This window comes from Acomys russatus, chromosome 15, assembly GCF_903995435.1.
Source record: "Acomys russatus chromosome 15, mAcoRus1.1, whole genome shotgun sequence".
NCBI lineage: Eukaryota > Metazoa > Chordata > Mammalia > Rodentia > Muridae > Acomys > Acomys russatus.
The window spans coordinates 44,165,399-44,178,565 of record NC_067151.1 but is presented as its reverse complement, the minus strand read 5'-3'; the positions used below and the strand labels follow the sequence as shown (position 1 = coordinate 44,178,565).

Here is a 13,167-nt window from a genome sequence, read left to right as displayed (position 1 = left end):
AACCTTCGTGGGTAAAACTCACCGAGAGCCCCACTGGCATTTCAGAGACAGAATTGGGAACGTGGGCAAACGGGTCGCTGGGAATAAGTTTTGCAGGAGTTTCGAGCTGGTGAAATAATCGAGCGTGGCTGTTGTTAGACTTCTTGCTGAGTTTAAACAGTCAAAACTGTGTAGCGGGTCATGGTGGTACACGCCTGTAATCCTCATCTCTTGTGAGTTCCAGGTCGTCCGCCAGGGCTACACAATTAGACCGGCTCTCAAAAAGCCAAACCAATCTAGAGTGCTTAGTTCCCCTCATTTATATTGGCTACTATTGTCCAGGCTCACAGGTGCCTTATATTGTAAAAAGTCCTTTGTGTGGCAAAGCTGTTGCCATTTTCAAGATGAAATATTTAGTTCAGGCTGTAGTGGCTGTCGCTACTTTTCTAAAAAACAAACAACGCAGCCAACTAGTGGGCTATAAAATCGATAAGCAGCAGAGTTAGTGAGCAACCGTAATTTTCATCTCACCCCGCACCGCCCCCCCACCCCCTTTTTTAATACAAAATCTGAAAGATTTAATTGTTTTCGTTTTAGAATAGCAAAAGGTCCTGGAAAGGTTGGAGAAGATATAGCATATTCAGGATCCGGATCAGGAGATCTACAGGCCAGGTAAGCTCTGGGAAGGTAAGGGTACATGAAGACACATGAAGACAATTCAGTACATTACAGTGTATGCTCTCTGGGTTATGATGTAAAATTTAAGATCTCATGAAAAAAGATGTATATTGGTGGAGTATAAGATTTTCACTTATCTTATGGAGGAAGCATAAAGTGAGAAACAGCTCATTTGACCTAATCTAAAAGATTTTCACTTTATTTGTAACCCTGTCTGTCCTGGAACATGCTGTGTAGACTAGGCTGGCCTCCAACACAGAGATCCTCCTGCCTCTGCCACCTGGAGTGCTGGGATTAAAGCCATCACTGCCTGGCTGAAAGATTTTCACTTATCTAACAGAAATTTGGTAAGGATGTGTGTAAGGCATGCACACTATATGTCATTATATTATATGTACTTATATATATAATAATTCATATTTATTACTTTTTAATTTTTGCCCAGTGTTAACAATGATCTACATTCATTTTGACTGACCCAAGGAACTCTAATTTAGCCTGGTAAAGTTAAATTTTGAGTTTAGGTAATATTTATATTGAAATTGCCTTTCAGCAAAGTATGTTGCTGAATGTTTTCCATCAAATATATTTTCTCTTTGAAAAAGATTTTTAAAAAAAAGATTATTTATACAATATTCAGCCTGCATGTGAGTCAGCAGGCCAGAAGAGGGCACCAGATTCCATTATAGATGGTTATGAGCCACCATATGGTTGCTGGGAATTGAACTCAGGACTTTTGGAACAACAGCTCTTAACCTCTGAGCCATCTTTCCAGTCCCCACGGTTTTATTTTTTTTTTTAAGATTTATTTATTATGTATACAGTGTTCTGCTTACACATACAACTGCAGGACAGAAGAGGGCATCAGATCAGATCACATTATAGATGGTTGTCAGCCACCATGTAGTTGCTGGGAATTGAACTCAGGGCCTCTGGAGGAGCAGTCAGTACTCTTAACCTCTGAGCCATCTCCCAGCCTTGAAAAAGATTTTTTAAAAATCAGCCAAAGCTATAATTCATGCCAACTTCTAAGTTACATTAATACCTTTTATAGCTTGGTGGAGCAGGTTGATAATAAAATGAAACAGCACAAATGAGTAAAGACTTAGATATTGCTGTAGCATTTTAAAAAAGTATAATTGTACCTAGGACAACCAGGGCTACACAGAGAAACCCTGTCTTGGAAAAAAGTGTAAGTGTATATAAATCTTTTAAATTGTTTTAGACTTAAAATTAGTATATATTATATAAAATAGGTCTTGATACAAGATTTCATATATGTATGCAGTGAGTGACAGGTTTATTTAAAAATTTTGTCTTACAGTGATACCTAAGTGGCATAATAGCAATTTTTTCTTTTTCCTCCCTCCTTCCCTTCCTCCCTCCCCCTTCCTTTCCCTCCTTTCTTTCAAGTCTATAATTTCACACAGTAGACTTTTTATCAATTAGGGCCATAAGGCTGTAAAGCCCAGAATGGATGTAGCACCACCCACTTTTCCCAGACTTCTCGCTGACTCACCAGAAGTCCTGTGGCAAGTTGAGGAGCACTGTAGTGTGGGGAGTATAATTTCCTTAGAGGTTATAAACTATAATTTGGTCCTGTGTGATGGCACATGGCTTGCAGTCACAGCTCTGAGAGGTGAAGGCAAGAGGATCAGGTATTCAAAGTCACCTTTCCTATATGCGCAGCTTGAGGACAGCCTAGAATACATCAGACCTTATTCAAAAGGGAAACAAAACTAAAAATAGTGTTTTTTAACAGTCATGTTCAAAGATGAAGAACAGTTCACTGTTATGAGTGAAAACTTAAAGCCACAGGGTCAGGAGTTGGGTATTACTGCTTTTCTCTAGTATCCTGGTAGACTCTGTAGACGTCAGTCAGTCTTACAAAAAGATGAGAAATTTACAAGTGTTTATACTTAAACACAAGAAACGTGTGAAAAAATTTATGGATAATGCAGACTTGTGTTTCATCTGAGTATTAAAAAACAACCTGTCTGATAACTTAAAGGGAAGTGAGATATCTTGATTTAAATACTGGGTTTTACTTCAGATTTTAGTACTCATTGGAGGTAAATACATCTTACATGGCTTTTCTTTCTTTTTTCTTTTCTTTTCTTTTTTTTTTTTTTTTTGAGATAGGTTTTCTTTGTGTAGCCTTGCCTGTCCTGGACTCACTTTGTAGACCAGGCTGGCCTTGAACTCATAGATACCTGCCTGCTTCTGCCTCCCAGAGTGCTGGGATCACAGGCGTGGGTCACCATTCCCATCTACATGACTTATATTTTTGTTGTTACTTTTTAAAAGCATAATTAAATTGATTTAAAATTTATAATCTAACAGGAAAGAAAATAGTTTAAAAAAACTTTTCTTGGTTTTTATTGTATTATACATTTTGTGCAGTTACCACTTACATCCTTTGTAAAATGTGTACAATTCAGTGCCATTATATATATTCACATTGCTTTGTAGTCATCAGTACAAGGGATTTTCAAGATCTTTTCATCTTTCCAAATTCTAGCTCTGCACTCATTAAACAGCCCCTCCCTCAACTTGCAGCACCCACCATTCTGCTTTCTGTTTTTAGTTTGTTACTTGCATTATTTTCCTTCCAAATTTAATGTGGTTACACTCTTCACCCTCCATTGACTTCACTGAGTGAATTATTTGAGGTTTCCTGTTATTGAAGTAACAAGATTCTCCTTGGCTGTGTTGGAGAGGGAGCCTAGGACCTTGCTCTGTCCCTGACCCACAAGCCTAGTCATAGTTGGCTTTCTTTTTATGTACTCTGTATTCAGCTTTGCTAACAGAGTGCTCAGGATTCTATAAAGCATACCATTTGGAAATTAGTCTATTTTTAGTTTGTATTTTTTCTGTAGGGCTTTGGGATCTTATTATACTGTCTTGAATTTGCACACTTAAGTTTGTATTTTGGGACAGATGAACAAACTGTTTTATGACCATTTGAAAGAATTCATGGTAGAGGCTTGTCCGACCTCCCCAGCCCCTGACCAAGAGAGTTCTTTTATAACTTGTAAAATTTTTGACAAAGTTTAGTAATTTGAACTGATTTGTTTAGTAATTTGAACTCTTCATTTGTTGTAAATTGTTAAATATAAAAGTGTGGAGCTATGCAAGATACTCTGTACACTGTAGGCCTTTTTCCTCTTTTGTTACTTTTCTGTGTGTTTTTCCTTCTCAATGCGTGCTTACTCCTTTCCTCTCCTGATGAGGATATTGCTTCATAATGATTCACCCCATTTAGGAATGCCAGGCGGCTTCGTTGGGTGTCTGAGGCTCTCAGGCTCCGCTTGTGGAGCTGCCGCTGCTACAGTTGTGGACCTTACGGGGCTGACGTTTTTAATGTATTGGTTCCAGGCTTTCCATTCCTCGCTGAACATTAGACTTAAGTGTCCTAGTTTCTTGCCATACCAAATAGACCTTGGTATGTTTACAACACTAGGAAGTAAGAACTCTGAGGGGTAGAGAAGAGTCCTTCAGACAGCTTGTCCCTTCTGCAGTTGGTGTGGCAGAAACTGAAGACACCTGAGGGGCTGCAGATCACTGGCAGGCATCCGAGGGATTGCCAGTGTGGACAGCTTAAACGTGTTGATTGCTTAACTGGTAATTTTATCTTTTCTAATTTTCTCCATTTGTTTTTCCTAATTTTTTTTATTTTTTTATTTTTATTTTTGAATGAGGTCTGACTTTCCCAGGCTGTCCTAGGAAATGCTCCTCAGTGATGCTCAGATGGTCCCCCTATCACTGCCTCTGGAGCCTCTGAGTGATACATGGTAGGCATGTCCTGCTGTGCTTGGTTACAACTCTTTTTAGTGGAGTCTTCATGATATAGTCCTTTTTATTTGATAATACCTTCATTGTTTATAATGACAGACTGCTATTGTTTTTATTGTTATATGTGAATAAATCACACAGGTACAGAATTCCAGGGTAATCTCTTTTTCATTTTGGGATTTGGGACATTTTGTATATTATCTTCTAGCAGCATTTCTTTTTGCTTTGTGTATGTTCTAGCTACCTGCTTTTGCATCACAAACTCAAAGCTTGGCTAGCTATGGTCCAAGAAGGACCATATGTGACTGGCATCTTAGGGCTGTTTTAAACAATCCTGTTAGCCTAGACTTTTTACATAGCATCTGGTTGCTACGTGTGGTGGGTGGTTTGAGTAAAAGTGTCTCCCATGGGTTCAGGCATTTGAAATGAACACTTGGCCTAGGTGTTAGCACTGTTGGAGAGATTGTACAGCCTTGCTGGAGGACATGTTATTGGTGGGGGCAGGGGCAGGGGTGAGGGCGGGGCTTTGAGAGTTGAAAGCTTTGCCTCAGCTTCAGTTGGTTCTGTCATGCCTGCTGTTAAAGATGATTCTCTTTGCTCCGGCTGCTGTGCTGTGCTCTAACCCTTGAACTGTAAGCCAAAAGCAACTGTCTTCTCTGAGTTGCCTTGGTCATGGCATTGTATCACAACAGAAAAGTAACCCCCACACATGGCTTCTTAAGGATTATACCTAGAACTCAAAAAAAAAAAAATACTGCTTGTTAGTCAAAGTAGTTATTTGATTTATTCAAATTATAAACTTTTCTGGGCGTGGTGGTGGTAAGTAGATTTCAGCTCTTGATAAAAGGAGTAATAACCAAGTTATGTTACAGAACTGCATGTATAAGGGGGTAACTGTAGTTTTTTTTAGTTTTAGAAATTGTGTTCTTGACAGCGTCAAACTTGTAACCCTCCTGCCGACTCCCACTGTTGATGCTGTCTGGGTTTCCACTGAGCATTTCTGCCCGGCCCCTTGTAGGGATTGCCTCTCTTCTTTAGTGGTTTGTTTTATTTCTAGCTGTATGCTGATGAAATGAAACAACTTACAGTAATATAAAAGCTGGCAGCTTTATTTTTCTGCTTCCTATTCTTGTTCTTTAACACCTCACATTCATCTCTTGACATTCTCTTTAATTTTCACTTCTGTATTTCTTTTTCCGTTTTTTTTGTTCACACCTCCCCCCCCCCCAACCCACCCCCACCCCATTCCCCCAAAGACAGATTCTCACTGCGTAGCTCTAGCTGTCCTGGAACTCACTGTGTAGTCCAGGCTGGCCTTGAACTCACAGATACCTGCCTGCCTCTGCCTCCCGGAGTGCAAAAAAGATCCGATTGCTTCCGCCTCCCACATGCTGGAGTGAAAGGTGTGCATGCACCTCTACACCCAGCGTCACTAATATTTTTCTAAATTTTAAAAAAATATTTATTTATTATGTATACAGTGCTCTGTTTGCATGTGCACCTTCATGACAGAAGAGGGAATCAGATCACATCATAGGTGGTTGTGAGCTACTGTATAGTTGCTGGGAATTGAACTCAGGACCTTTGGAAGAGCAAACAGTGCTCTTAACCTCTGAGCAATCTCTCCAGCTCCCTAAATAATACATTTTAAATGTATTTAACTTTTTCTTTCCAGTTTTTGGCTGACAAGATGGCTCAGTCACTGAGTGCTTGTCACATAAGCCTAATGACCAGAGTTCAGTCCTTGGAACCCTGAGGGAGAGCGGGAAATCCCCTTTGAAAGCTGTCCCTGACCACATGCTTGCCATGCCTCACATGCGCATTTACTCACACATCTTGCACACATTCAAAATAGTCTAAATTTGGCATTATTAATAAGGTATATATTTATTGCCTTTTCTTTAATAAGGAAAATTTTAGTTCTTTTTGTCCCTCAGTGTAATTTCATCACTTGGTAAATCAATATTTGGTATTTATGAGTATGTTAATATGTGTAGATCATATGCTATACTACTATCTTTTATGGTTTTTATTTTATTTTTTACTCATTATCCTTCAGTATGTTTAGACATTAAAACCCTATCAGCTTCATTGTGTGCATGTATGTATGTATTTAAGACTTTCCAGTAGCATCTTTAGAAAAGTCATGTCGTCATCCCTCCCTCCCCCCCTTCCAATCTGGATTTTTTTTCCCCCCTGAGACAGGGTTTCTCCGTGTATCCTTGGCTGTCCTCGAACTCACTTTGTAGACCAGGCTGGCCTCGAACTCAGAGAGAGACCCACTTGCCTCTGCCTCCCAAGTGCTGGGATTAAAGTCCTGCGCCACCACCACCTGGCTCCGATGTGGATTTAAAAAAATTTTTTTTGTGTGAGTATATACCATATGAATCTACTACTCATGGAGGCCAGAAGAGGGCCTTGTACCCTTGGAGCTGGAGATACAGACTCTTGAACTATCTGATTTGGGCACGGGTAATTAACTCTGGGTTAGTTACTCTTGCAGAGTAACAAGTGCTCTTAAAAGCTGAGCTGCTTCTCAGCCTTCTGTAGGAGTTTATTTTTGAAAAGCTATGTTTATATCAGAGTGGATTTTTTTCTCTTATCAGAGTTTTGAGTGCCCTTAAGGAAGCTTGCTGCTTGTCTTAGAGAGTCCAGTGGTACTTTTATTATTTACAAACTTTTTATAACTTAAAAGTTGAGCTGTTGGTTCCATAAATGGATTCCCAGACACATTGTCACTCCCCCTCTTCCATTCCCCAAATCTTTTGAGTGTCTGTTCGTGCAAATATGAATGTTGCCCTCTTTCCAGAGCATGTGTGGGGGTCAGAGAACAACCCCTTCTAACTTTGAGACTGGTCTTTTTTCACCTGAGCTTCCATCTTGCTTAGTGGTTGGTTTATTGATATGTATCATGTCCAGCTTATATGGGTTCTAGGATCCAAATCAGGTCTTCAAGCTTGCATGGCTTACCCACTGAGCCATGTCTCCAACCCCTCCCTAGCTTCCTGTGAGTAGAGCTTCAAAGTAGAGCTTTGAAGATTTAATACTAGAGCTATTTACTGTGTAAGCAAACTAGTCCTAAAATCTACTTTTTTTTCCTGCAACTTTACTACCTACATACTAAATATCTAATGATATTAAGCCTGGATTGAATGTATGTACATTGCTTAAAAATCATTCCTTATAAAGAACTCTTCTGTGTTCCTTCCTTGTGTATTTTAACATCATTGAAGTTCTCTGAAAAACATGTTTATTTTCCTTGGGTAATTTTTGTATGACTTCACAGCTCTCTGTGGGTGTGGGTTAAGGTTGTAAAGGCTTCTAAACATGCCTTCACTTGCATTTCTTTTCAGTGACTATTGTCTTCTGTCCTTTTTCCTGATCATTACTTTCCTGGATTCCTGTACAGGTCAAGACGCAGTCTCTACATGCCACAACTTGACTCATGACTCCTGAATATTGTCATGGTATATTTAGTGATGGGCTCTTCATTATTTCTAACAATTATTTTTAAAAAGTCCCAGATTGCTATTAACAGTTATTGTGTGAATACTATATCTGACCTTATAGGAGGCTTACATTCTAATACATAATATAAAGCTTGAAGTAAAAATTTATTCATGCCAGGCGTGGTGGAGCACACCTTTAATCCCAGCACTTGGGAAGCAGAGGCAGGTGGATCGCTGAGTTTGAGGCTAGTCTGGTCTACAATGAGTCCAGGACAGCCACGGCTACACAGAGAAAGCCTGTCTTAAAAAAAAAAAGTATTCAGCTAAATTTATACAGAGGCACCTGATAGGGAAGCAGACAGATGGTGGCTAAGAACCTAAGGGCGAAACATTTAAAGGAGTATTAAAAGAACAATCAGTTACTTCTAAATGCTATTGCTACAAACTTTTTTTTGGTGATGTCGGTGACTGAGTGCAGGACCTCATGCATGCTAGACACTACATTCTACTACTGAGCTATAGCCTCAGCCCTGTTTTTGTAACCTTTTAATTTGGAGCTGATTTTATATAGGATTTGTCAGCCTTTATACATAAATAACATCTAGGATTTTAAGGTTTTGTTTTGTTTAGTTTGGTTTGGTTTTTTGAGACAGGGTTTCTCTATATAGCCTTGGCTGTCCTAGACTTGATTTGTAAACTAGGCTGGCCTTGAACTCACAGCGATCTGCCTGCCTCTGGCTCCTGAGTGCTGGGATTAAAATTATGCACCACCATGCCTGGCTTTGTTTAAAGTTTTTGAAACAGTGGTGTACATGATATTTTTTCCCCCTGCCAAAGGCTAGGCATTTTTTGAGGATTATGGCTTGCATTGTGAATGATACAAAGGAAAACTATAAAAGTGGGCTGTGAAACAGCTAGCCTCTGGAAATATTATAGCTTATAGAAGTCCGTCATCTATCAGCCTCGGAGCTGTTGCTTTTTGTTTGATTGTTTTGTTTTAGGAATAGTCTCAAAACATTTATTACATACACAGTGTTCTGCGCCAGAAAAGGGCATCAGATCACATTATAGATAGTTGTGAGCTACCATGTGGTTGCTGGGAATTGAACTCAGGACCTTGGAAGAGCAGATGGTGTCCTTAACAGCTGAGCCATCTCTCTAGCCCCCCAAAACATTCTTAAAAAGACTTATTTTTAGTTGTGTGTGTTGTGGGGCAGATCTCTGCAGGTACCGGCAAAGTGTCAGATACCCCGGGGCTGGTTTTGCAGGTGGTTGTGTGCTTCCTGATGTGAAAACTGAATTCTGGTCTTCTGGAAGAACAAGTTTTAAAAAAGACATTATCACTCTAATAAAACAAGATACTTGTAATAATTTTACAGGCAGAAACCTACTGAGCCATCTCTTCAGCCTCACTTTAAATGTGAGGATCTCATTTTTCTTTTTCTTTTTTGATTTTTCTAGACAGGTTTCCTCTGTATAGTCTTGGCTGCCCTGGAACTCTCCTTATAGACCAGACTAGCCTCAAACCCAGAGATGGACCTGCCTGTGCCACCCGAATGCTGGGATTAAAGGCATGCACCACTGCACCCAGCAGATTCTCATTTTTCAATCAGTATTTGTCATCATAGTCAACTTTCATCTTTCTGATTTTCATTTCAAAGGCTAATGATACTTTTCCCCTCAGATCTTCAAGTTAAAATTACCTCTTTAGAAAACTGCAGAATAGGACTGATCTGGGGCTGTATAACTCAGTGTTGAGTATTTGCTTAGCATGTACAAGGCCTTGCGTTTGAATATTAGCACCAGAAAGAAAAGAGAAAAAATAGGAATTGCTATATGTTGATGTTACTAGTAACAATTCCTAGAGAAGCAAAACATGACTTCACTATGATTGAGCTAGTTGTGATGCCTCAGACTTGCAACCCTAGCATTTATCTCAGAGAAAGAAATCAGTTACATTTTCTCCCTTTAAGTTGGATAATTTTGCTAAGCCTAATGTTATACAAAACGTTTATTTAGTCTTGTCTATTCATTACATGTACAATTTTTATTTTGGTATTTTAGAATGTAAATATTTGCATATAGTAATTGTAATTATAAAGTAGATTTTAACTGAATTTTAGTCTTTATTATATAGAAATGAATTTTGACTAATTTGGAACATTTTCTTACAATTAATTGAGATTTTGTTGGAAAGTAATAAACATTTTTTGGTTATGGCTTATGCTTTTTTGAGACAGGGTTTCTCTTTGTAGCCTTGGCTGTCTTGGACTTGCTTTGTAGACCTCAAACTCAGAGATCTACCTGCCTCTGCCTCCTGAGTGCTGTGATTAAAGGAGTGTGCCACCATGCCCGACCAGAAATAAACTTTTGTTTTTTGGTTTTTTTAAGACAGAGTTTCTCTGTGGAGCCTTGTCTGTCCTGGACTCAACTTTGTAGACCAGGCTGGCCTCCATCTCAGAGATCCACCTGCCTTTGCCTCCCAAGTGCTAGGATTAAAGGCGTGCACCACCATGCTCAGATGAAAGTAATAAACTTTTAAGATGATTCACTTATTCAGTATGTATGAGGAGTTGAATTGCAAAGAAAGTATTAGCTAAAAGGAAACCTTAGTACTTTTTTGGGGGGGGGGGGTTCGAGATAGGATCTCTCTGTGTAGCCTTGGCTGTCCCAGACTGACTCTGTAGACCAGGATGGCCTCAAACTCAGTGATCTGCCTGCCTCCCAAATGCTGGGATTAAAGGCATGTGCCACCACGCCCTGCATTTAGTGCTTTTCTTTCAAATAGCAAGTATAGTTTATTATTAATTCAAAGGTTGTGCCTAAAACCTTACATAATATGTACTATATGTAGACTTACCAAAAAAAAATTTTTTTTTCTTTTTACAGGAAATGCACAACTTTGAGGATGAGTTAACGTGTCCCATTTGTTATAGTATCTTTGAAGATCCTCGTGTACTACCATGCTCTCACACATTTTGTAGAAACTGTTTGGAAAATGTTCTTCAGGCTTCTGGTAACTTTTACATATGGAGACCTCTGCGAATTCCAATCAAGTGTCCTAACTGCAGAAGTATTATTGAAATTGGTTCAACTGGCATAGAATCTTTACCTGTAAACTTTGCATTAAGAGCAATTATTGAAAAGTACCAGCAAGAAGACCACCCAGATGTTGTCACCTGCCCTGAACATTACAGGCAACCATTAAATGTTTATTGTCTACTAGATAAAAAATTAGTCTGTGGGCAGTGTCTTACTATAGGCCAACATCATGGCCATCCTATAGATGACCTTCAGAGTGCCTATCTCAAAGAAAAGGATACACCTCAGAAATTGTTTAAACAGCTAACTGACACGCACTGGACAGATATCACTCGTCTTATTGAAAAGCTTGAAGAACAGAAATGCCATTCTGAGAAAATGGTTCAAGGTGATAAAGAAGTTGTCCTCCAGTATTTTAAGGAGCTTACTGATACATTAGAACAGAAAAAAAAATTTTTTTTAGCAGCTCTCTGTGATGTTGGCAAGCTGATAAATCAAGAATACACTCCACAGATTGAAAGAGTGAAGGAGATAAGGGAGCAACAACTTGAGTTAATGACAGTGACCACATCATTACAAGATGAGTCTCCACTTAGGTTTCTTGAGAAAATCGATGATGTCCGCCAGCGTGTGAAGATGTTGAAACAAAGACCACTTCCTGAGGTCCAGCCTGTTGAAATTTATCCCCGAGTAAGCAAAGTATTAAAAGAAGAGTGGAGCAGAACAGAAATTGGACATATTAAGAAAGCTGTCGTTCCTGAAATGAGAATTTCTTCGAAAAGGATGCCATCATGTTCCTGGCCTGATAAAGATGAAAAAGAAATTGAATTTTTTAAAATTTTAAACATTGCTATAGTTTCACTAATTTCAGTGATACTGATGTTGATACTCTTTTTCAACCATCACATAATAACCTTCTTAAATGAAATCACTTCAATATGTTTCTCTGAAGTTTCTCTGTCTGTTTACCAAAGTTTATCTAAGAATTTATATGACTTTAAAAATATGGTATGCTACACTTGGTATTTGTTAAAGGAATTCATGTGGAAAATAGTTTCTCGTTGAAAACCTAAATCAGCAGTTTTATGTATTCTTATTCTGTATAGCAGAGGCTATACTCACTGCTTGATGGAAAAGTCAGGTTATCATTAAGTAGCAACTATAAGGTTACAGCTAATATATAGAAATACGACAAACTTTCCATGGTTGGGTAGAAGTACTATCAGAAGTGAGACATCTGAAAGATAATTCAAATTAGAAAATTGTAAGTTTTGATTTGAATATTAATACCATATCCTGTTCTTATTGGCTTGATAGTGAATCAGTGTCTTAAATATTCCTGCTTAACAAGATTTGTTTTACTGTTACATGCTGCAGTGGTTAATTTTGCAGTTCTTTGTATATACAGATACTAGATTTAAAAAAAAAAATGCAAGATTTTTGAGGTCCACATGCCTATTTTGATGTGATTTGATGCTTTTCAATGTATAGATGGAGGTGGTAAAAGTTGTTTTAAAAATCTGGGCCAGGATTGCTTAAACACTTTTTTTGGGCCAAACTTATCTTAAGAGCATTTATAGGACTACTATTCAATAAATTAGGTGTCTAGTACAGAGTTTAATGGCCAAAGAGGTCAGAGTCAGCCTGGCTATAGTGAGGTCCTAAAACCAACCAACCAACCAAAAAGGTCTAGCTAGGGCCAGCCATCACCAAGCACAACAAGTACGTATTTTGATCTTGTAGTGTTTTGGTCTTAGTTATATGAAATGTGTATGAGGACAATCGTGTTGATGTGATATGATTCATTTTGTAGATTTGGAATCATAGAAACTATATTCGTCTTAAATGGTTTCACTCTGTAGCCCAAGTGCTGAGATTACAAGTATGAGATGCCATACTGAATAGTCTTAAGTCAGAACCATTAATTTTGCTCCCTTAAAGGACTAGCATAATGTTTGCAGTAGAACTTTGGCTCCCTGCCATTGAAATCTTGGAACACTACTGAGTTATTTTCCAGAGATCCCAAATGGTATATAGAATCACCACCTCTTATTTTACCATACCTTATTTAAATAAGAGACTAGTTAAAACAATGCCTGAGAAGTTTAATCACTAAGTCATTAGGTCAACTTATTGGAATCAGATTTTATCCAGCACAACTACTATATACTAAGGCCATTTGGAAGATGTAATGGAGGCAAGGGGAAGCAAAGTTCATTTCTTA

At 38.6% G+C, this 13,167-nt stretch overlaps 1 protein-coding gene across 2 annotated transcripts; it reads left to right on the top strand.

Moving 5' to 3' along the window:
- The first annotated feature begins 580 nt into the window (after window positions 1-580).
- On the top strand, window positions 581-12,327 carry Trim59 (tripartite motif containing 59). Of its 2 annotated transcripts, none has more exons than XM_051157291.1 (2): window positions 581-651; window positions 10,791-12,327. In XM_051157291.1, exon 2 carries the CDS (start codon window positions 10,794-10,796, stop codon window positions 12,006-12,008), a length of 1,215 nt encoding a protein of 404 aa, XP_051013248.1. In that variant the 5' UTR covers window positions 581-651; window positions 10,791-10,793; the 3' UTR covers window positions 12,009-12,327. The 2 variants fall into 2 exon arrangements, with proteins under 2 accessions (XP_051013248.1, XP_051013247.1); XM_051157290.1 differs by lacking the exon at window positions 581-651 and adding an exon at window positions 7,501-7,919.
- Window positions 12,328-13,167: the final 840 nt, after the last annotated feature.